We start from the raw sequence: 26500 nt of genomic DNA, 5'->3' as shown, positions 1-26500 counted from the left end.
TAAACTTCTTGTAATATTTTTTTAATTTTTTGTAATTTAGTGTTTGTTTGTTTTGTAATATAGTTTAGTTTATTTAATTGTATTTTATTTTAGATAATTGTAGTTAATTTATTTAATTAATTTATTGATAGTGTAGTGTTAGGTGTATTTGTAACTTAGGTTAGGATTTATTTTACAGGTAATTTTGTAATTATTTTAACTAGGTAGCTATTAAATAGTTATTAACTATTTAATAACTATTGTACCTAGTTAAAATAAATACAAAGTTGCCTGTAAAATAAATATAAATCCTAAAATAGCTACAATGTAACTATTAGTTATATTGTAGCTATCTTATGGGTTATTTTATAGGTAAGTATTTAGTTTTAAATAGGAATAATTTATTTAATTATAGTAATTTTATTTTGATTTATTAAAAATAGATTTAAGTTACGGGGGTTTTAGGGTTAGGGTTAGTGTCACGTTCTGCTGTTCCTTTAATTACTGAAATCCAACTTCCTGTTTCTCTCTATAAAGGGAACTCCTCTTCCTTGCTTCCCTGCTTGATTATTATAGTGTATAGGGATAGTTAGTTAGTAACTTGTATCTCCCTATATCCTGGATTATAACTTTTCCAAAACCTTTTCTTCATCACATAATTTGAAACCATCAAGTCATCCTAAAGCATCTAATTATATTTGGGACATTAACTTTTTCACCTAACATCCAAATTCAGCTTTAAACAAAATCTACCTACTGCTCTGAGCGTGTTCCGTGTGCCTGTCAGAATCACACAGCATCGTGACGTCACACGCCAACCGCAGCGCGGTTCCTTCTCATCTCCTCCATCGAGTGTCGGAAAATCTGAGAGTCTGTCTCATAGTAACATCGCGGACAGGGTAAACCAAGTTGGAACAACTCTCCCTGAACCCCCACAGTGGAACCTTATCCATTTAACAATACCGGAGGTGACTAACACAGATACTCTGTCAATCTCTACAGTGGAATCAACCGCAAGTATAACTAATTAGTAACAATTGTAACAACAGTCAAATGCTCATACAAACTGTGTCCATATTTATCTAATCCGATACTGTTGCTGTTTAAACTTTAAATTATCACAGATTCTGAATAAGAGTTTTCATTTCAATACTACCGAGGTTGTTAAAGCTGAACTACTGAATATCAATATTCACAACTTTACTCATTGTGATTTTGTGACTCAAAACGAACTTTACTCAATCCTTCCAATATCTGCTATTTGGGTTTAACTTCCTCACAAAGTTATATGTGAATGAAGTAGTAACAAATAGCTACAAACAATCATTATACATTTTTACATCACTTTTCATAGAATTGGTTGGTGAAACGTTACAGAATAATCAAGCCATTAAAAACACTTATATCTATAAACATGGACCCAGTAGCCATGAGTAATGAAATAACCACAATTAATCAAAAGATGGACTTACTGGCACAAGGTTTAAGAGAAGTACAAAGTGAAAACTCCACCTTAAAAAGAGCACTGAATGAATTAATAACTCAGAAAGCCAATGAAAGGCCTGAACCACAGGTTAACCCCCCTACTCCCTTTTCAGGTGACAGAACTAAGTTTCGTGAGTTTAGAAACTCATGTTTGTTACTATTTGCAATGAAACCCAGGACATACTGTAATGACAAAATAAAGGTCTGCACTACCATTTCATATTTAAGTGGTGAACCTAGGGCTTGGGCTAACAGATTTTTTTAATCTGATGACCCAATATTAAGTTCCCTAGAAGATTTCTTCCACGCTATGGCAGTTCTCTACGAAGATATAAATAAACAGCAAACCGCAGAAAATCATTTGCGTTCCCTCAGACAGGGTAAAAGAGCCATCGAGGACTACATAGCTGAATTTCAGCTATGGAGTACTGATTCACAATGGAACTCCATCTCTCTCAGGAATCAATTCCGTTTAGGACTCTCTGAATATGTAAAAGATGAGTTATCTAGGGTTGAACTCCCAGAGACTTTAGAGGGACTTATCAAGTTGAGTATCTCTATAGACAGAAGATATAGAGAACGAAGACATGAAAAATTCCAACCTGACTCTAACCCTAGGAAACATTACTCAACAACTCATGAAAAACCCGCTACAACAGTAGTACCTATGGAAATCGGAACCATAAGAGGTCCACTATCGATAGAAGAAAAATTAAGAAGAAAACAGGCAAATCTATGCATGTACTGTGGTAACAGAGAACATGATGTTGCTACTTGTCCTCTATTAAACAGACCTAGAAAGGGTAAGATAAAATCATTACTTATCTCTGATACTCATGAATCACGTACTCATCTAACTCTAACTCTATCATTACAGTGGGACCAGTTACAGATCCAGGAACAAGCCACAATTGATTCCGGAGCTTATGGCAATTTCATTGATCAATCAATTGTAACAAAAAATAAAATACCCTGTGTGAAGAAAGCAATCCCTGTATTTGTGAGAGTTATTGATGGGTCTCAATATCTCAAAGGACCCATCACACACCACACTGTTCCAATACTCACTTTAACCAACACAGGTCATAAAGAATTCATCACTTATGATATAATACCTAGTTCTTTACACCCAATTATACTCGGTTTCCCATGGTTACAGAAACATAACCCAGTTATTAACTGGCATAATTGCACACTCACCTTTGATTCCACATTCTGTTCACAAACATGTTTTCCATATGTTTCAATAAATCATTTAGATCCATTGTTACCAAAACAATACAGTGATTTTTCTGATGTCTTCAATCTCAAAAGTGCAGAAAACCTTCCACCTCATCGATCCTTCGATTGCCCTAATGATCTCAAGGAAGACGCTATACTGCCAACCAACCGCATTTTTCCTTTATCACAAAAGGAACTACAACATCTTCGTGAATACCTCGATGAAAATCTCAGAAAAGGTTTTATTTCACCATCATCATCTCCAATTGCTTCTGCCATCTTCTTCGTTACCAATAAAGACGGAACCCTACGCCCCATTATCGATTACAGAGCATTAAATGCAATAACCATAAAAAATCGCTATCCACTTCCTTTAATACCTGAATTGTTAGAACGTTTAGCTGGGGCCACCATTTTCACTAAACTGGACCTGAAAGGAGCTTACAATCTCATCAGAATGAGACCTGGAGATGAGTGGAAAACAGCATTTAAAACCCGTTACGGATTATATCAGTATAATGTTATGCCTTTTGGCCTCACTAACGCTCCCGCCACCTTTCAATTTTTCATTAATGAGATATTTAAAGATCTTATGGATATATGTGTAATAGTATATCTCGACGACATCCTCATCTACTCAAAAAATTTGTTGGAACATCAAAAACATGTGAGATGGGTGCTATCTACTTTGCGGGAACATCATCTTTACGCAAAGATGGAGAAATGTTATTTTCATCAAAAAACTATCAAATTCCTTGGTTACATTATTTCACCAACTGGAATCCAAATGGATCCAGAAAAGATCACTTCTATACTCAACTGGCCTACTCCAACCAATGTAAAATCCTTACAGAGATTCCTCGGATTTTCAAATTTTTACAGAAAGTTTATTGACCACTACTCCAGCATAGTACAACCACTTACTCGTTTAACTGGGAAAAGCAAGTTTAAATGGGATTCAGAAGCAGAAAACGCCTTCCAAACATTAAAGAAGAAATTTACTTCTGCTCCGTTTTTACAACTACCCAATCCATCCCTTCCATACACTCTGGAGGTAGATGCATCCAATACCGGGATTGGTGCAGTCTTGTCTCAAATCAATCAAGAATCCAAAGAAGAACGTCCTATTGCTTATTATTCACGTTTGTTAACCCCAGCAGAGAAGAACTACTCAATAGGGGACAAAGAGTTGTTAGCTGTTAAGGCAGCACTTGAACAATGGAGACATCTGCTAGAAGGTTGTTCAACCCCTTTTACAATATTTACTGATCACAAGAATCTCCAATATTTGAAGAAAAGTAAAACATTGACTTCTAGGCAGGTACGTTGGGCCTTATTTCTCGACAGGTTTAATTTTGTATTAACCTATAGACCAGGAAATACCAATGTTAGAGCTGATGCTCTGTCAAGAACTACAGAACCCTCTACCGAAAATATGGAAAAAGTGTTTATCATACCTCCTACTAAGCTTATTTGTACCTTAACTACACTTCAATCTGATATTTTAGTGGCTCTACAGTCGGATTCATCAATACCCAACCACTGTATAAAGGATGCCACAACGGGGTTATACACATATCAAAATTTAACATACATTCCACCAGCTATACGGAATCAAATCATACAAAATCATCATGATTCTCCTATGGCTGGCCATCCGGGCATAACACGTACGACAGAACTTATCAAAAGACAATTTTGGTGGCCATCTATGAAAAAAGATATACATCATTACATAAATTCCTGTCTCACTTGTGCTACCAAGAAAAAACTACATACTAAACCTAGTGGTCTATTAACCCCATTACCAGTTCCTATGAAACCTTGGAGCATCATAGGTATGGACTTCATTGTGGATCTACCTACATCCAATGGATATACTGCCATCTTAGTAGTTATAGACCATCTGACTAAATTGGCACATTTTGTACCATTAAAACAAGTTCCAAATGCAACAACAACTGCAAAAATCTTTTTATCACATATCGTGAAATTACATGGTCTCCCCTCCTCTATAGTAACGGATAGGGGAACACAATTTACTTCCCGATTCTGGCGGAATTTATGTCACCAACTTAAAATCTCAAACAGGTTTTCCACAGCCTACCATCCCCAGTCAAATGGACTAACAGAACGTCTAAATCAGACTCTAGAGCAATATCTCAGATGTTATATTAGTAACTCACAAGATGATTGGTCCGAATGGCTTCCACTGGCTGAGTTCGCTTATAATAATTCTGTGAATGATTCTATTAAACAATCTCCATTCTATGCAACCTTTGGATACCACCCTGTCAGTTTCCCAAATCCCACCACTTCCTCCAACTCTCCTGCTGCTCAAGATTATTCTATGACACTCAAGAATACTCTTGATACTCTTCGGGATCAATTGTCTAATGCTAAAGCAACTCAGAAAAAATATTTTGATGCTAAACACACTACACCTCCTGTTTATGAAGAAGGGGATTTGGTATGGTTGTCTACGAAGAACATTAAAATGTCAGTACCCTGTAAGAAATTGGCCTCTCAGTATTTGGGACCCTTTCCCATCTCCAAAGTCATCAATGATAATGCAGTTCGTCTCCAGTTGCCAGAAGACCTACATATTCATCCTTCTTTTCACGTCTCATTACTAAAACCGTACAGAGGCGATCCGGACATTCAATTGCCATCTCCTACTGAGTCACTCTCATTAGTGGATGATCAACAAGAATACGAAGTGGGCAAACTTCTAGATTCCCGTATTCGCAATCGTAAGCTTGAATATCTAGTGCATTGGAGAGGTTATGATACTTCTGAAGACTCATGGGTTCCAGCGCATGATTTACATGCCCCACGTTTATTGGCCTCTTTTCATGACAAGTACCCGTTGAAACCGGGTCCTGGTCCTGCTTCAAGGGGATCTTGAGAAGGGGGATCTGTCACGTTCTGCTGTTCCTTTAATTACTGAAATCCAACTTCCTGTTTCTCTCTATAAAGGGAACTCCTCTTCCTTGCTTCCCTGCTTGATTATTATAGTGTATAGGGATAGTTAGTTAGTAACTTGTATCTCCCTATATCCTGGATTATAACTTTTCCAAAACCTTTTCTTCATCACATAATTTGAAACCATCAAGTCATCCTAAAGCATCTAATTATATTTGGGACATTAACTTTTTCACCTAACATCCAAATTCAGCTTTAAACAAAATCTACCTACTGCTCTGAGCGTGTTCCGTGTGCCTGTCAGAATCACACAGCATTGTGACGTCACACGCCAACCGCAGCGCGGTTCCTTCTCATCTCCTCCATCGAGTGTCGGAAAATCTGAGAGTCTGTCTCATACTAACATCGCGGACAGGGTAAACCAAGTTGGAACAACTCTCCCTGAACCCCCACAGTGGAACCTTATCCATTTAACAATACCGGAGGTGACTAACACAGATACTCTGTCAATCTCTACAGTGGAATCAACCGCAAGTATAACTAATTAGTAACAATTGTAACAACAGTCAAATGCTCATACAAACTGTGTCCATATTTATCTAATCCGATACTGTTGCTGTTTAAACTTTAAATTATCACAGATTCTGAATAAGAGTTTTCATTTCAATACTACCGAGGTTGTTAAAGCTGAACTACTGAATATCAATATTCACAACTTTACTCATTGTGATTTTGTGACTCAAAACGAACTTTACTCAATCCTTCCAATATCTGCTATTTGGGTTTAACTTCCTCACAAAGTTATATGTGAATGAAGTAGTAACAAATAGCTACAAACAATCATTATACATTTTTACATCACTTTTCATAGAATTGGTTGGTGAAACGTTACAGTTAGACTTAGGTTTAGGGGTTAATATATTTAATATAGTAGCGGCGACCTTGGGGGTGGCAGATTAGGGGTTAATAATTGTAGTTAGGTGGTGGCGACGTTGGGGTCGGCAGATTAGGGGTTAATAACTATAATGTAGGTGTCGGCGATGTTAGGGGCAGCAGATTAGGGGTTCATAGGTATAATGTAGGTGGCATCGATGTCCGGTCGGCAGATTAGGGGTTAAATAATTTTATTGTAATGTTTGCGATGTGGGGGGGCCTCGGTTTAAGGGTTCATAGGTAGTTTATGGGTGTTAGTGTACTTTGTAGCACTGTAGTTAAGAGCTTTATGTTCCGGCATTAGCCCATAAAACTCTTAACTACTGACTTTTATATGCGGTAGGAGTCTTCGAGGTAGAGGCTGTACCGCTCACTTCTTCCAAGACTTGTAATACCAGTGTTAGGCAAATCCCATTAAAAAGATAGGATACGCAATTGACCTAAGGGGATTTGCGGTTAGGAAAAGTCGCGGAAGAAAAGTGAGTGGTACACCTGTACCTGCCAAACTTGTAATACCAGCGGGCGGTAAAAAGCAGTGTTAGGACCCCTTAACGCTGCTTTTTAAAGCTAACGCCGAACTCGTAATCTAGCCGTTTGTTTCTTCAATTACCAAACAAGAAGACTTGAGGGTATATGGAAAGGGATTTTTTGTGAAATAGGTAGATTTTCTTTCAGTGCTTGAAGAAATGTAGTTGAAAAGCCCTCATTCTCTACCTTTCCCATCTGATCATGAAAAATGTGGAGGTTCATTTTCCCCGTAATTTCATGCATTTCCTGGCTGAATTTCTGAAGATCTGATATATGCGCTACTAATTTCAGCTTTGGTAGAAATACTATATTTTCCATTATATCAAATAATGCACCTTGGAAGTACTTCTTGCTGAACAGGTTGTAGTTGACTTTTCTCCCAGTTTATTGACTCTGCAACTAACAAGATCTTGTCTAGATAATGTAAAAGATAGATGCCTTGTTTGGGAATTCACGCTATTAAGGGAACAAATACTAAAGTGAATGTTCTCAGAGCTGAAGAAATTCCTAAAGGATGTGCCAGAAATTGAAATTGCCAATTTTCTATTGCAAATCATAGAAAACATCTGTGATGGGGTCCGACAGGAATAAGGAAGTATGTATTCTTCAAATATATATATATATATACAAGAAATGCCTTATCTGGCATCAATCACATCACTGTCAGTAATGAGTCCATCTCGAATCTTTAAGGTTTTAAATAATGATTGAGTGCTCTTAGATCCAACACAGGCCTCCAAGGCTTGTCTTTTTTTCTTTATCAAGAACATTCTGGAATATAAACTCCAACTTCTTTCAGGAGAAATTTCTTAAATCGAGGTGAGGAATTGCTCCAAATACTGGAAAATTGCCATTTGTTTGACTTGACCCGAGGAATCTGAGATTGCAGAAAATTCTGCTGAGGAGGCTTTTGTTTTAAATTTCAGGAGGTAACTAACCTGTTTGAATCACATCAAAGACCCATACATCCAAAATCATTCGTACCCAAACATTCTAGAAAAGAAACAGACTTGCTACTACAGGAATGATTTAGGTACAGGTACCACCATTGTGGTTTGACATTGTGGGAGGACACAAACCTACCCTGCCTTTTCCCTCTTACTGCTGTATAAAAGGATTCTTTTGTAAAAGAATTCCATACTTGCATTAAGACATAACATATCATGCATAATTTCAGAGTAGAAATTCAATAACTGGTGCATATCTGTAACAAAAGAGGCCTGAATATCATCAGCATGAGATAATAATTGCTTATAAGATGTTAACCAACACTATGGGTCTGATTTATCATTGTCTGTCCAGCATGATACACTGTAGCGTATCATGTTTGACAGACATCGCTGAATGCCGACAGCATACGCTGTCGGCATTTAACATTGCACAAGCAGTTCTGGTGAACTGCTTGTGCAATACCGCCCCCTGCAGATTCGCGGCAAATCGGAACGTTAGCAGGGGATGTTAGTCAACCCGATCATATAGGATCGGGCGGATTGCAGTCCGCAGCCTCAGAGGCAGTGGACCAGTTATGGAGCTTGGGAGGGGCAGCACATCTGCCCTATCCTCTCTCTAAAAGCCAGCACACAGTACAGTGAGCGATAAAGTGCAGGCTTTTACAGAGAAAACAAGGCATGTGCACTGATTAGGGTCGCTCTTCACAGGCAGTGCTCCTTTAAACTGTTGGTTCATTTTGAACTACCTGCATTTTTGCAGTGGAAGTGTTCTTGGTGAGAACTTTGCTGAGGGATATGCTTACAAGGTGAGGCTGGAGGAGAAGACCTAGTACTGATATGCTGCCTCCCCTTGTCAGCTGTGGTGGGTCTGCGAGTGCAGTGCTTATTGCAGGTCTTAGTAACTAACTGTAAGGATAACATAGTGAAAACCCTATTGTGTATATATATATATATTTGTATCAAGTACCTATTTGAACCCTCCACTCAGGCTCACACCACATCTTGGGCATTTAGTTGTAATTTAACACCCGTTGTTTTGCTCATTGACTGAGGGTGACCTATGGTGGGGTCATTAAGAGTATATAGGTAACAAATAAGAATATAAGAAAAAATGAAATAATGTTCTACACCTACTGCTAGCTTGTGTAAACTGTGCAAAACCTAAGCTGTGTTATGGTACACAATAGGTTAATAATAGCAAGTGTGAGAGATCAATAGTAGAAATAATGGAACAAGAGCTGGGAATACATATCCGGACAAACTGTTGCAGTACTGATATACATGTGGCAAACCGGTATTTACATAAGGAACAGTTATGCAAATTTGCAGCAGCATATGTTACATTTTGCATACATTGTTTTTGGTACCGTATAAGCTTGATGATCAATCTGTGCAGCAACTCGTTGAGGCTTGTAGATTTAGTAGGCAGTGAGATGCGGTCCTTATTTTACAAACACACGCTGAGTGAGATGAACACAGGAGCGGTATCGCTGTGTTAGTTTGTTGAGAACGGAGCCGGGTGGGCGTGACGTCACACGCCGACTTGAAGTGAACCAGCGTGTTTAAACCCGGTCTGCAATATTTAATTTGCAACTTGAAGATCTCTTCTTGTAAATAAGTTGGAGCAATGATGTTATAGTTTAGCTCTTAAACTTAAATTAGCGGGAATGCTGACAAGAAGTATTTCTCAAGGTTTAGATCTGTAGTGAGCTCAGGAACAGGCTCAGTTAATATCCTTAGGGATCAAATTACCAAGCATAGGATGAAGGGTAAAAGATCCTTAAAGGAACAGTAAACCTAAAAAATAATGTTATATAATTCTGCACATAGTGCAGAATTATAAGGGTTTTATAGCTATAGCACCTAAATAATGTTATATAATTCTGCACTATGTGCACAATTATATAACATTATTTTTTAGGTTTACTGTCCCTTTAAGTAGGAAAAGAAAGTCACATGATCTGGAACTTAAAGGGGAAGTGTAAGCAGGATGTTAAACACATAATCCTGACACTAACAGACTGGATGCGTCTGTACACTGCTTAGATCAGCTTGTGATGTCTAATCATAAACTCTAATAGCTAGCTTTCTGTGCATTCATGAACCCACGGAGTAAATAGTAAACGGACGCTTAAAAAGTTTCATTACTTAAATTATGGAAATTACTGTATGTTGTTGCATGTGAAGGGCAGTGATAGTTTCAAAGTGTATTATTTTTTCCCTCCCTTCCTCTCTCCCTTCTTTCCCTTTCTCCCTCCCTTCCTCCCTCAACTCACTCCCTCCCTCAACTCCCTCCCTTATTTCTTTCCCTCCCTCCCTCCCTCCCTACCTCTCTCCCTTCCCTTCGCTTCCCTCCCTTTTTTCTCTCAACTCCCTCCCTTCTTTCTCTCAACTCCCTCCCTTGCTCCCTTCTTCCACTCCTTTATTTACCACCATTCTTTCCCTCTCCTCTTTTCTCCTCTTCCTCCCCACTTTTCTCTCTCTCTCTTCCTTCTTTCCTTTCCCTCTGTTCTCTCCCCTCCCCTTCTTTTCTCTCCCTTCTCTCAGAATTGTTATGAAAAAATAAAAAAATAAACATTTTACACACTGACCCAAAAAAATATAAAGGGGAAAATAAGTCTAAAACCTTTGGGGGGGGCAGCAGAATTTTAAGTGCCTAGGGCAGCACAAGACCTAAATACGCCACTGACCACTGCTTCATAACTGCTGTTTCCGGCGAGCCTAAAGGCTTGCATGGAAACAGAGGCATCAGGTGCCATTTGGCCCTTGATAAATCAGCACCTATGTCTTTGGTCCTAGGGCTGAAAACATAGATAAAATGGGGTGAAACATAGCACCTTGAAGTAAAAAACTTTCTTAAGGCTGTACTTTTCTTATCCATATTCACGTAACCCGCCATCTTCCTAGATAGGCATGTATTAGCTGCATCTGCTTTAGGTGCACAATTTCCTCCATATACTTGAGAGCAATACATATGCAGGCTTGTTACAAAGCACATAATTCTTAGATAACCTGGGCTCAGGGCTGAAAGACCGAAAAGAAAGGCAAAGCAAAAAAGGATTAGAATTTAGATAATAGAAAATAAGGGGTTAATTGAGAAACAGCTAAAGAGCCAGAAATCCTTACCCATTCTGTTGACAAAACATAGGTTGTGTATCCTAAGCAGCAGGGTTCAAAGCATTAGAATCATAGTTCTACATGGAAACATATTCTTAGTCCCAGAAGAGGATGAAACTCAGGGACATAGTAAGGGAGGAATCGTCAGACTTATCACTTCATGTATACTCTATAATGTCAGCAGCAAGACACACTGCTCTCCTCAGCCCTCCCAACATGAAATGATGACATTTTAGCTTATGCGCTCTAAAGCATGACCAAACGCCAAGTCATGTTATGTCAGGAAACATGGGGGCACCCAGTGGCACAATCCCTGCTATACCAGGGAAATGATGGACACAATATGCTGGCATGAAGCATGCCTCTATACCACCAGGATAGCCCATAAGTAGGGAATATGTAAGCAGCTCAGTGAGCACAAATAGCTGTAAACAGCCTCCTCCTAACTTACCAAGGAACCCAGAGAAGAACCAATACCTGTTCATCCTATGATGGAGAGGACTAGGAATGGGGTAGGGAAGATAGGCACCCAAGATATTGCTAAAGGTGGCGTAGTGTGTTTCTTATCCATGCCCCACCATAGATGGTCTCACAAGTATTGGCATAGGGTAGGCCAAGACACTAATATATGATAAACTGAATCCAATATAGATGATGATTCTCTAAAATGTTTGAAAGCAATTGTTTTTTTACTTAACAAATTATAATAATTCATGACTATGCAATTAATGATTTATTATTTTAATTTTATAATTAACATTTTTAAACGTTCAAACAAAAAATGTTTAGATGGTCATATTTTAATTTGTGTACAAATTTCATAGTTTAAAATTGTGATTTTAATTCATGTTTTGTTTTACATTTTGAAAGGTTTCAAGTGGGTTTGAATTTGAAAACCCTTTGAATAATGCATTTTGGAACTACATTTGTATTGATTGGTATAGGGACCATTGTCAGGTTGTGAGGGCCATATGTTGATCCAAAACAAAGGTATTACAAAACAAAGTTAAATCTCTACACACAAAGTTATTGTGGTTACAGGATACTTATAACTAACCACACTGAAACACACAGAATAAGTAGAGTGTGTGGTTATTCCCTTTGCCATCTAGGTTAGACTTTAAAACAACTTTATGCAAAGTAAATCCCTACTCTGGATTTCTAGTAAAGAGAGATGTAAGCTCAATGTCTAATGACTGTCTAATGATTCTTTACTTGACAGGTTCTTTGCAGTGCCAGTCATGGCTCTGATTGCAAATTTTGGGATCCCAAAATGGGCACGTGAGAAGATTGTAAATGGGATTCAGCTGGGGATCCACCTTTATGCACATGCTGTCTTCCTGGTGAGAAATATACAATAACCAAACAAACACATACACATACTGGCTTTTGTTTACAATAAGCATGAACTATGTGAAGTTATATACACAGTGAGGAAAATGTGCAGAAATACCAACAGAATATGGCGAGTCTAAATGTAAACACACAAGTCTTGTCAAAAAAAGTCAATAAAATATGCAACAACACTTTCATTTTTATATACATTGCAAATATTATTGTGGTTCCCCAAAAATAATTAATGTATAAGACAAATATGATTACTAAATTCCACTATGCTCCATGTAATTTGGAGAAGGTATATAAAAAACACCATCTTGTCAGGTTCAAATATAGTTTTCAAAGTGGTTTGACATTGACTCATCTGGTGCCGCTCCTTCTGTGTCATGTGCCTGCAGCCTATTGCACCTGCTCGCTTTAAATTCAGGTTCACAGTAATGTCATCAAGCAGTATGTTTGTTGACGGTTACAATTATTGCAGTGGTTTACTGATTATTTGTAAAATAAGTGTTATATGGTTCAGTGGGTGCACAGCAGGCTGCAGGTGAGGACTAACAACTTTTGGCCCAGGGGGCAAGTACAACAGACAAAGGCATTGCAAGTCTGACCACCTAAATTCTATATTTGATTATATACATTTATATATATTAACATGTGCAAGTAAATGCCACTATTATGAAATCCAATAGACTGTTTGTTTTGGATATTTATTTTGCAACCACCCTAATGGCTTATATGTCTGCCCCCTAGTGGCTGCTATGTATTCAATTTTTAAAGTAAGTGTACATCTTTGAATATTTATTTTATATACACCTGCTTATTGGAAGATAATTCCAAAATTGGAAGAGAAAGAGAACAGCAGACTGTGGGTATTGCTTACCTCGATTAACCACACTACTAGTTTTTAAGACACAGTACACTGACTACTTTGATTTCCCCTACTCCCAAAACCTCACTGCAAACTTCACTATAGCAGTGGCATGCAGGACATTGTAGTCCACAAGTGTGGGCCAGTCAGATTGTGGGGCTACGTGCAATTCTCTCATAGACCCTGACAAGTGCTGGCCCTGAGGACATTAGGTCTGGACTGTAAAGCAGCAGTGGTGTTAGCGAAAGCGTTACCAATGGGCACCGCTGCAACTAGGCTTACTGTAGCAAAATACAACTATGACCTTCCTGATCATAATGTCCTGCTTGTTTCATTACTAATAGCGGCTTGCAGAGCAATTGCAATCCTGGCCGAGTCTACCCTGGGCTGCACCTGTTCAATGGCAGAAGTTTGCAGAGGGGTAAAACATTTTTATGTGGCCACTATTCTCATGCTGTGGCTTATGTGAACGTTTAGAATTATTGTTTAGGTTGCTGTGATAGAATTAGTTGTTATGCTGCTCTAGGGATTTGGAAATCTGTTACTTATCCTAAACCTTCAGAATTTTTTTTTTTTTAGTGTTATTTTTATTACATTTTTTAAACAAATAATTAACCAACAAAAATAAGAAGAAATATATACTGATCAGCCACAACATTAAAACCACTTGCCTAATATTGTGAAAAGTCCCCCTTGTGCTGCCAAAACAGCTCTGATGCGTTGAGGCATGGACTCCACAAAACCTCTGAACCTGTCCTGTGGTATCAAGACATAAGCAGCAGATCCTTTAAGTCCTGCAAGTTGCGAGGTGGGGCCTCCATGGATCGAATTTGTTGTTCCATCACATCCCACAGATGCTCAATCGGATTGAGATCTGGGGAATGTGGAGGCCAAGGCAACACATTGAATTCTTTGTCACATTCCTCAAACCATTACTAAACTATTTTTGCAGTGTGGCAGGGTGCATTATACTGCTGAAAGAGGCCACTGCCATCAGGGAACACCATTGCCATGAAGAGGTGTACGTGGTCAGCAACAATCTCTAGGTAGGTGGTACATGTCAAAATAACATCCACATGAATGCAGGACCCAAGGTTTACCATGAGAGCATTGCCCAGAGCATAACACTGCCTCCCCCGGCCTGCCTCCTTCCCATAGTGTATCCAGCTGCCATCTCTTCCCCAGGTAAATGATGCACAAGCACCCGGCCATCCACCTGATTTAAAAGAAAACGTGATTCAACAGACCAGACAACCTTCTTCTATTGCTCCATGGTCCAGTTCTGGTGCTCACATCCCTATTGAAGGTGCTTTCGGTGGTGGACAGGGGTAATCCTGGGCATTTTGACCGGTCTGCAGCTACGCAGCCCCATACACAGAAAACTGTGATGCACTATGTGTTATGACACCTTTCTATCATGTCCAGCATTCATTTTTTCAGCAATTGTAGCTACAGTAGTTCTTCTGTGTGATTGGACCAGACAGGCTAGCCTTTGCTCCCCATATGCATCAATAAGCCTTGGCGCCCATGACCCTGATGCCAGTTCACCGGTTGTCCTTCTTTGCACCACTTTTGGTAAGTACTAACCACTGCATATTGGGAACACCCCATAAGACTTGCCGTTTTGGAGATGCTCTGAGCCAGTCGTCTAGCCATCACTATTTGGCCTTTGTCAAAGTCAATCAGATCTTTTTGCTTGACCATGTTTCCTGCTTCCAACACACGAAATTCAAGAACTGAATGCTCACTTGCCTAATATATCCCACCCCTTGACAGGTGCCATTGTGACAGTATAATCAATTCTATTCTCTTCACCTGTCAGTGGTTTTAATGTTGTGGCTGATCAGTGTAACATGGTACATAAAATATTACAAGTGCTACCAGGGCTAACAAAAGGTAAGGTATAAGTTTGATCATGTTTCTGATCGTTTCCTAATTTGCCATGCTGTTAAGGACACAGATTTATACCAGGCATGGTCGCTCCCCCTACAACACTCCTCAACACCAGAGAGTGTCATTCCAAAAAAATTCCACATTAAAGAAAAAAAATGTAGCTTGTTGTTCTTTATATAATGGGGCTTAAAAGTTTGAGTATGCAAGACACTAGCTGTCCCCATTCCATGGTACATGGACATCTTGTTTGATTCCAATATAGAGGGACCAGACAGTTAGCTCAGTTCAGCATAATGTTAAACAAGGCTGGCTGGTATTTACGTGCAATTTTAGGAGGGTAATTTAGATGTATATATAATGGGGGGAAATCAATAGAGCAGGCAATAACAGAGTTAAAGGGAAAGTAAACACCAAAAATGTTATTGTTTAAAAAAATAGATTATCCCTTTATTTACCATTCCGCAGTTTTGCATAACCAACACAGTTATATTAATATACTTTTACAGCTGTGATTACCTTGCATCTAAGCCTTTGCAGACTGTCTCCTTATTTCAGATCTTTTGACAGACTTGCATTTTAGCCAATCAGTGCTGACTCTTAAATAACTCCACGGGTGTGATCACAATGTTTTTCTACATGGCATACATGAACTAATGCCCTTAAGCTGTGAATAACTGTCAAATGCATTCAGATAAAAGTCGGCCTTCAAGGGCTTAGAAATTAGCATATGAGCCTACCTAGGTTTAGCTTTCAACTAAGAATACCAAGAGAAAAAAGCAAATTAGATGATAAAAGTTCATTGGAAAGTTGTTTAAAATTACATGCCCTATCTGTATTATAAAAGTTCATTTTGACTAGACTTTCCCTTTAACTATACATTATAGCACTCGCAGAAACAATAGGGTGAGCTAGAAACTCACAAATAAATAATCTATATAGGATATATCTGTTGTGTGGAACTTTTATCAAATGTAATTATTTTATATAGCTTAAGAGAGTGCAAGTTGTGTTGCAGACTTAGATACATAAAAATAATATAAAGACTTAAATACAGCTACTGAAAAGAACCTGCACACTCGGGTCATTTTTACTGCAAAATAAATTCTTTACATTGCACCAACACTGATACCGGGACCTTTTGTTTTTAAAATAAAAGTATAACAATACATTACATAGCATTATTTATATCCAGCAACAATCCTATCCTTACATAAGCTACAACAACACCCCCTAGTGGATGCTTCAGTCGTAAAAACAAAATTATGGAAACATTTACAATTAAAAACTATCTATGTAGTAGACCAGTGTTTTTCAACCTTTTTGTAGCAAGTACCCTTTAGGCATTCAGTTGTTTCCTATGTAACCCAACTGTAGCACAAAATGTATTGATCTTTTACCGATCAATACATTTTGTGCTACAAAATCACGTGTTTAACTTGATTTCCCAAGCTTGTATCAGATATATTAATGAAGTTAATATATAGGAATCAAATATTTGTTTTATGTTTTCCGATATTTGGAAATATTGCAACAGAGAATAATAAACACATAAAACACAGATATTTGGGCCCAGATTCATCAAGCTCCGAATGGAACTTGATGTAACTGTTTCTGCGGGAGCCTTCAGGTTTACCGGAAACAGGAGCTAAGAACCAGTGGTCTTAAGACCACTGCTCCTTAACTCGTCCATCTGCTTTGAGGCTGCAGACATCAATCCGCCCGATCACATACAATCGGGTTGATTGATTGGTCGCGAAACTGCAGGGGGTGGCATTGCACAAGCAATTCACGAGAACTGCTTGTGCAATGATAAATGCTGACAGCGTATGCTGTCGGCATTTATCGATGTGCGGAGGACATGATCGCTACAGCAGATCATGTCCGTCCGCACCATGATAAATCTACCCCATAGTCTATTGAGAGTAATAATTATATGCAATTCATGGAAAATAAACCCTTTTCTGCATGATGAGGGAATTAATATTTATGGTACCATCTTTACATTTTTATAACCATTTCATATATACACAGATCATCTGTCTCATTTTACTGTGGCACACTTCAGTATGATGCACTTCACCTACTTCACATTTATCCCCCACTTGTCTCTGTGACACTTGGTCACAGTAATACACTCTCTCTGTTCATTTCAGTGAAGCTCAACTGCAGCCCTCATGTGTCACTAACAAAACAGAATCTAAACTTTTAGCAATTTGAGGTCGCAGTGGTCTAACCTAGGCAGGGAAATACTCACTCTCTGCCAATTTGTATTCCAGGCACAACATAACTTTTCACCATCACCACCACTCATTAAGATGGCACATAATCAAAACCACAAAACCTAAATTAAAACAATTATTGTCTCTCGAGAAATGGCCATTGGTTGACCTGAGCCTTCTCTAACATGTAACATTAATTGATGTTCTGTCACTTGTGGCAAATAAATTAGTTTTGCAGTCTTTCGGTTTTGTATATAAAGTAGATTCAAGAGAGTCAATATCCAGAAATCACACTAATTTTCTGTGGACAGTTAACACACCTTGTAATTACAAGACATTTCTGTTGTCTTTCTATAGAATAAGTAATGTCTAAACATTTTAAAACAAATAAATGTCTTGCTTGCTGCAATCATTTTTCAACAGCCAAACTCCACCTACCACTTCCCTTATTTGAAGGAGCTTATTGAGTCTTGAGTCTGCAGACTTTAAAGCTATCCACAGTCGTTGTGTTAGTATACAGTACATTGTCTTGCAGTTGTCATCTAAAGTCAGTTAGATAAATATATGTGATAGGGTTAGCCTTGAAAAGTCTGCTGTGTGAATTTACAGCTCTGACTAAAAAAAACTAAATTACCCATTGCCCCTAAAGGGACATTTGTATGGGCATTGCCCTTAAAATGGCATTCAGCTCTTTTACAGCCCATTAAATCCCTAATCTTAAAAATAAAAAAAAAATCCTAAAACTAAGCCCCAAATAGGTACTCACCATTCCTGAATTTCGGCGGAGAAGGTTTTCTTCCAGGCGGCTCCATCATCAGAGGAAGACCGCTCCGCACCTCTGCTCCGCGTCGCCTTCGCTCCGGATAAAGTTAGATGATGATGGAGCCGCCTGGAAGAAGACCTTCACCGCCGGACTTCAGGAACGATGAGTACCTATTTGGGGCTTAGTTTTAGGATTTTTTTTATGGATAGCTTTGTTTATTTTTTCTGTAATTTTACTTTTTTTATTTTTTGTAACTTTAGCTTGGGGGTTTGTATTTTTTTTTAACATAGCCTGCCCTCTGTTTTATAGTCATGTCATTTTTGTAATGTGTACAAAACGGGATGTTAAGATGCCCACTAATTAACTCATTTCTCACCCACATGATTACAGTCAATTCCCACATTAATTCAAATTTACACTTAAAGGGACATTAAACTGCTATGTATAACAACAGTACCACAGTTACTACTCACAATGCAGCTCTTTTTAAAACCATTCTCTTTTTTTAACCCTTTACAAGTGAAGCTCTGCATCTTCACACTTGGTGCCGCCATTTTGGAATTTAAGTGTACTCACACTGTGACAGAAGTGGTGGGTATTAACAGATCAGTGGTATTGTTGTCTTCTTGACAAGCCTTATTGTTAAAGGTTTAGGTCAATATAGATATTCTTAAATAAATATAAAAATAAAGACTCTGTGATACGGAAACCTTTTTTCCTTGTGTGTTGAAATATAATTATTAACAAATAACCCTTTAAAATCAGTCCTAGCAGCTTTAGTTTCTGTGTTATGCTGTGTAAGCATTTATGCAAAGTTATGCTAATTAGTATGGCCTGTATTTTTTTCCAGAAAAGGTGGAACAACTGAACATAAAATAAAGGACCCATTCCAGACTAGAAACATTTAGATAACATCAGAGGGTGCTTTTTCATAATATATTTAGATTTTTATTATGGAAAACAGAGATTTTTTGACTATGTTCTCAATTGTTCTAAAAATAATAAAGAAAGAAAGAAACAAACAGAAGAACCAGAGATTTTTGTTCTAGGAATCCCTACTAGAACAAAAATCTCTGGTTCTTCTGTTTGTTTCTTTCTTTCTTTATTATTTTTAGAACAATTGAGAACATAGTCAAAAAATCTCTGTTTTCCATAATAAAAATCTAAATATATTATGAAAAAGCACCCTCTGATGTTATCTAAATGTTTCTAGTCTGGAATGGGGCACAATTTTAGCATATGTTGGTTTACAAGGCTAATTCTCATCTGTGTTACATATAACTACAAATAGACGTGTTACATTTAATGCAATGACGGCTAAAATTCACGCATCAATACATAAGTTGATCAGATTCATGCGTACATGATATTTGGTAGAGTTTTTGACATGCTATATCTATTCTGTATTGTGTTGCCATTGCCAATCCTGGAATTAAATATCTATAAATAAGCAGATTGTTATGTTTTCAAGAGGATTATTTAATAACTATATTTTATGAATTGCTCTCACCGTGTAAAAGGATAAAAAAGTACCTGAATCTCTTGATTATGTTAATCTTTATGAAAGAATAAAGAATATGTTTATAGCTGAATGAATGCCTTGTCATGCTGTTCCTTAGGAGTATTTCAATATACAACAAGACATTGAAAACATGCTTTTGTTTAAAGCGCTAGTAAATCCTAGTGTTTTTGAAACGCTAAGATTTATCAGTGCAACAAATAAAGGGGACTATCAGTCATGAAGTATAAAATACTTGATGCTGAAAGTTCCTTTATTTGTCTGCAACGTTCGCCGGGCTGAGCAACCTCAGGCTGCCCACCGCAGAACGCTTTTTTGCAGTGAGCTGATCTTAGCCATGAGCGTGCTAGCTATCCGGCATAATGCCAGCTGGCCCGCACGGCTATTGGCTAAGAGGTGGAAACATTACCTCACTGAAAAATAGCAGCCTGAAGTGCTAAGTGCGGCGAACACTTCAGACAAATAAGGGAACTTTCAGCATGAAGTATTTTATAGTTCATGACTGAAAGTCCCCTTTATTTGTTGCACTGTTAAATCCTAGCGTTTCAAAAACGCTAGAATTTACTATCACTGTAGTGAAATACAGAATCTCAATATCTCATCATACATACAGTTTTTGTGCGATTACAGAATATACAGTATACCTGTATGTATAAATAACATGATTATGTGCGTGTTGTTTCTGATGTCTCCTTTGTCCTGTATTTGTTTCAGATCATCACCAGGCCATCAGCAGCCAATAAGAATTTCCCATATCACGTTCGCACATCGCAGATTGGGATCATGGAACAGAGCACAGAGAAATTCCCTCACCATGTTTATGGAAATGTCACCTTCATTAGTGACTCTGTCCCCAATGTTACTGAGTTGTTCTCCATTCCTAGCAGTAATGGGAGTGGAGGAGGGGTAAGTAGTAATCTTCCCATTATTCTCGACCCATCCCTCTTTTCAGATGATCACAACTGGATTTAAAGTCCTCTGTGATATTATAACTAACCCATATATCATTGTCATTTGTCAGCTCTGAAGTCACCTGTCTTCTTAATACAGCTTAGATTGATTTAGTAAAATCTTATATTTGCCAGTTAAGGGACAGTCTATTCAAAATTAAACTTTCATGATTCAGACAGGGCATGCAGTTTTTAAACAACGTTCTAATTTACTTTTATCATCAAATTTGTTTTGTTCTTTTGGTATTCTTTGTTGAAAGCTAAACCTAGGTAGGCTCATATGCAATTTCTAAACCCTTGAAGGCTGCCTTTAATCTCAGTGCATTTTTTACAGCTAGACAGCGCTAGTTTGTGTGTGCCATATAGATATCATTGTGCTCACTCCAGTGGAGTTATTTATGAGTCAGCACTGATTGGCTAAATTGCAAGTCTGTCAAAAGAACTTAAATAACGGGGCAGTCTGCAGAAGCTTAGATACATTTAATCACAGATTATACAAAAGATTATCTATCTTTTTTAACAATAACAATTCTGGAGTAGACTGTTGTTTTACAAACAGTATAAATGTGCAATCTTGTTTATTAATAGTAGTTGTAGGAAGCGCTGATTCATGGGGGATTCCAGGTGGCTCGCGGTTTCTCCACAGACTTCATCCAGGAATAGTAGTTTCTGTGTGTGTGAAAAATATCACATTGACGTAGTGCTTCCAAACACCATGGGGCCCATTTATCAAGCTCCGAATGGAGCTTGTGGGCCCGTGTTTCTGGCGAGTCTTCAGACTCGCCAGAAACAGCAGTTATGAAGCAGCGGTCTAAAGACTGCTGCTCCATAACCCTGTCCGCCTGCTCTGAGCAGGAGGACAGGAATCGCCGGAACTCAACCCGATCGACTACGATCGGGTTGATTGACACCCCCCTGCTGGCGGCCGATTGGCCGCGAGTCTGCAGGAGGCGGCGTTGCACCAGCAGCTCTTGTTTTTTTTTTGTTTTTGAATGTCAGAAATGTATATTTGTGAATGTTGAGATGTTATATTGGTTTCACTGGTAAAAATAAATAATTGAAATGGGTATATATTTGTTTTTTGTTAAGTTGCCTAATAATTATGCACAGACAGATATCCCCCTAAAATAGCTAAAACTAAAAACAAACTAAAAACTACTTCCAAAAATATTCAGCTTTGATATTAATGAGTTTTTTGGGTTCATTGAGAACATGGTTGTTGTTCAATAAGAAAATTAATCCTCAAAAATACAACTTGCCTAATAATTCTGCACTCCCTGTATAGCAGATGTGCATACGCTTGCTTATCAATCAAGCATGTACACAAAAATCAACTCCAGTGGAGTATAGGTGCTGACATTGGAGTCGTACAAAAAAAGGTGAAAATACACCCTTTTTTTTTTTTGTTTTTTTGTTTTTTTTTAAATAAAGTTGGTGTGTTACAAAATTTGTTAAAATGTTTGGTTGTACAGTTTCATTTTAAAGGGATAGGGAAGTAAAAATTAAACTTGCACGATTCAGATAGAACATGTCATTTTAAGACACTTTTAAAATACTTCTATAATCAAATGTACTTTGTTCTCTTGGTATCCATTGTTGGAAAATAATATGTACATGTTCTACACTAGTGGGAGCTAGCTGGTGATTGGTGCCTGCGCACATTTCTCTCTTGTGATTGGCTGACTAGATGTGTTCAGCTAGCTCTCAGTAATGCATTACTGCTCTTTCAGCAAAGGATATCAAGGGAATGAAGCAAAGTTGATAATAGAAGTAAATTGGAAAGTTGTTTGAAATTGTATGTTCTATCTCAATCCTGAAAGAATAAAATGTGTTTCATTCACAAATTGAAGCTGCAAGTGGTAAATCTTTTTACTGGCTTCATAAAAATCTAATAATTGATACCCAGTTATAATCAGTTAACCCCTTAGTGACCACAGCACTTTTCAATTTTCTTACCGTTTTGGACCAGGGCTATTTTACATTTCTGCGGTGTTTGTGATTAGCTGTAAATTTCCTCCTACTCATTTACTGTACCCACACATATTATATACAGTTTTTCTCGCCATTAAATGGACTTTCTAAAGATACCATTATTTTCATCATATCTTATCATTTACTATAAAAAAATATATAAAATATGATGAAACATTTAAAAAAACAAACACTTTTTCTAACCTTGACCCCCAACATCTACAACCACCAAAAAACACCATGCTAAATAGTTTCTAAATTTTGTCCTGAGTTTAGAAATACCCAATGTTTACATGTTCTTTGCAAGTTATAGGGCAATAAATACAAGTAGCACTTTGCTATTTCCAAACCATTTTTTTTTTCCTCAAAATTTGCATAAGTTACATTTTAACACTGATATCTGTCAGGAATCCCTGAATAACCCTTGACATGTATTTCTTTTTTTAGTAGACAACCCAAAGTATTGATCTAGGCCCATTTTGGTATATTTCATGCCACCATTTCACCACCAAATGCAATCAAATAAAAAAAAAATTGTTAACTTTTTTACTTTTTCACAAACTTTAGGTTTCTTACTGAAATTATTTACAGACAGCTTGTGCAATTATAGCACAAATGGTTGTAAATGCTTCTCTGGGATCCCCTTTGTTCAGAAATAGCAGACATTTATGGCTTTGGCATTACTTTTTGGTAATTAGAAGGTCCCTAAATGCTGCTGCGCACCACACTTGTAATATGCCCAGCAGTAAAGGGGTTAATTAGGTAGCTTGTAGAGAGCTGGTAGGGTTAATTTTAGCTTCAGCGTAGTGTAGTAGACAACCAAAAGTATTGATCTAGGCCCATTTTGGTATATTTCATGCCACCATTTCACCGCCAAATGCGATCAAATAAAAAAAATGGTTCACGTTTTCACAAACTTTAGTTTTCTCACTGAAATTATTTACAAACAGCTTGTGCAATTATGGCACAAATGGTTGTAAATGATTCTCTGGGATCCCCTTTGTTCAGAAATAGCAGACATATATGACTTTGGCATTGATTTTTGGTAATTAGAAGGCCGCTAAATGCTGCTGCGCACCACACTTGTATTATGCCCAGCAGTGAAGGTGTTAATTAGGTAGCTTATATGGAGCTTAAAGGGTTCATTTTAGCTTTAGTGTAGAGAGCAGCCTCCCACCTGACACATCCCACCCCCTGATTCCTCCCTGACCCCTCTGAAACAGCTCTCTTCCCTCCCCCACCTTACTATTGTCACTGCCATCTTTAGTACTGGCAGAAAGTCTGTTATCATAAAAAGAAAAGTTTTTTTTATTATTATTATTTTTTTTAAATTATATATTTTTTGCAGTGTAGGATCCCCCCTTACCACCCAACCTCCCTGAGCCCCCCCAAACAGCTCTCTAACCCTCCGCCCTCTCACTATTTGCAACCATTTTGGGTACTGGCAGCTGTCTGCCAGTACCCACTTTTCAATAAAATTAGCCTTTTTTATATAAATCAATTTTTTTTCTGTAGTGTAGCTGCCCCCCCCTCAGAGATCCCTTTCCCAACATTATCCCCCCCCCCCTCCCTCTCCCACCAGTCAGAAGTTCCCAGCGATGGGCCACCCACCCGCCTCCCTGCAATGGCTCCCACCCACCAAAGATTGGCACCATCGCTGACCGATGCAGAGAGGGCCACAGAGTGGCTCTTTCTGCAGCGGATGCTTAAGTAAGGGTATTGCAGGATGCCTCAATATTGAGGCATCACTGAAATACCCTAAAAGCAGCTGAAAGCGATCACGATCGCTTCCAGCGCTTGAAAACCCTGAGGACATACAGGGTATGTCCTTGGTCATTAAGTGAAAGTTTTTGTAGGATGTACCCTGTATGTCCTTGGTCCTTAAGGGGTTAAAGGGACATTCTGGTCAAAATTTAAATGCACATACAGTAGATTAATTACATCTTTGAATAGAAACATTTTTGCAATATACATGTATTGGCAAAATGCTTCTAGTAAAAGTTATCACTGTTTTAGTGTTAACATTTCTTTCATGTAATTGGCAAGAGTCCATGAGCTAGTGACATATGGGATATACAATCCTACCAGGAGGGGCAAAGTTTCCCAAACCTCAAAATGCCTATAAATACACCCCTCACCACACCCACAATTCAGTTTTACAAACTTTGCCTCCTGTGGAGGTGGTGAAGTAAGTTTGTGCTAAGATTTCTACGTTTATAAATGCGCTTCTCAGCATTGTTGAAGCCCGATTCCTCTCAGAGTACAGCGAATGTCAGAGGGACGTGAAGGGAGTATCACTTATTTGAATACGATGATTTCCCTAACGGGGGTCTATTTCATAGGTTCTCTGTTATCGGTCGTAGAGATTCATCTCCTACCTCCCTTTTCAGATCGTTGATATACTCTCAATTTACCATTACCTTTACTGATAACTGTTTTAGTACTGGTTTGGCTATCTGCTATATGTGGATGGGTGTCTTTTGGTAAGTATGTTTTCATTACTTAAGACACTCATCTATGGTTTGGCACTTTATGCATTTATATAAAGTTCTAAATATATGTATTGTACATATATTTCCTTCTGCAGACTGTCAGTTTCATATTTCGGAATGTAAATATTTTTAAGAAATTTATTTCTTACCTGGGGTTTAGTCTTTTTTCAATTGACTACTTCTTGCAATTGCGGGTATTAGGCCTGCGGGTGCGTCAAATGCTAAACTTTATTGCGTCATTCTTGGCGCGAATACATTTTTGGCACGAAAAAGTACGTTTATGACGCAACTTCGTCATTTCCGGCGTCATACGTGACGCCGAGACCTTTCACACAGCGGCGTCATTAGTGACGCAAGTGTGTAATTTCCGGTCATTTTTGACGCCAAAAAAGAGTTTACATTACGTTGTGCGTCATACTTGGCGCCAAACTTTTTTCATTATTTCAATACCCCTTGTTTGTTTGCCTCTTACTTTTTGCTTTCAGAGGCCTATGCTATTGCATTTTTTCCCATTCCTGAAACTGTCATATAAGGAAATAGATAATTTTGCTTTATATGTTGTTTTTTCTCTTACATTGTTCCTGTCTCAGAAGTTTACGCTGGAACATTGCTGCCTGACATCGGTTCTACCAAAGCTAAGTGCATTTGTTGTAAAAGTGTAGAAATTATTCCACCGAATGTCATTTGTAATAGTTGTCATGATAAACTTTTACATGCAGATAGTGTTTCCATCAGTAATAGTACATTGCCAGTTGCAGTTCCTTCAACTTCTAATGTGCATGATATACCTGTAAATTTTAAAGAATTTGTTTCTGATTCTACTATGAAGGCTTTGTCTACATTTCCACCTTCTAATAAACGTAAAAGGTCTTTTAAAACTTCTCATTTAGCTGATGAAATTTCAAATGACCAACAACATAATAATTCATCCTCTTCTGATGAGGATCTATCTGAAACAGAAGATCCTTCCTTAGACATTGACACTGACAAATCTACTTATTTATTTAAAATAGAGTATATGCATTCTTTATTAAAAGAAGTGTTAATTACTTTGGATATTGAGGTAACCAGTCCTATTGACATTCAGTCTAATAAACGTTTAAATGCTGTTTTTAAACCTCCTGTGGTTTCCCCAGGGGTTTTTCCCATTCCTGAGGCTATTTATGATATGATTTCTAGGGAATGGAATAAGCCAGGTACTTCTTTTATTCCTTCTTCAAGGTTTAAAAAATTGTATCCTTTACCAGCAAAATCTATAGTTTTGGGAAAAAATCCCCAAAGTTGATGGGGCTATTTCTACTCTTGCTAAACGTACCACTATTCCTATGGAAGATAGTACTTCCTTTAAG

At 37.9% G+C, this 26500-nt stretch overlaps 1 protein-coding gene across 1 annotated transcript in view; it reads left to right on the top strand.

Moving 5' to 3' along the window:
* TMEM145 (transmembrane protein 145) overlaps positions 1 to 26500 on the top strand; it is a 244556-nt gene that overhangs the window by 211793 nt on the left and 6263 nt on the right. The window contains exons 13-14 of the mRNA XM_053690880.1: positions 12361 to 12481; positions 20453 to 20644. Of these exons, the coding sequence (XP_053546855.1) occupies positions 12361 to 12481; positions 20453 to 20644 (313 nt within the window). The remainder of the gene's footprint in view (positions 1 to 12360; positions 12482 to 20452; positions 20645 to 26500) is intronic.

This window comes from Bombina bombina, chromosome 8 (assembly GCF_027579735.1).
Source record: "Bombina bombina isolate aBomBom1 chromosome 8, aBomBom1.pri, whole genome shotgun sequence".
Lineage (NCBI taxonomy): Eukaryota > Metazoa > Chordata > Amphibia > Anura > Bombinatoridae > Bombina > Bombina bombina.
Note: the sequence above shows the minus strand (reverse complement) of the source record. Positions and strands in the feature narration are given on the sequence as shown.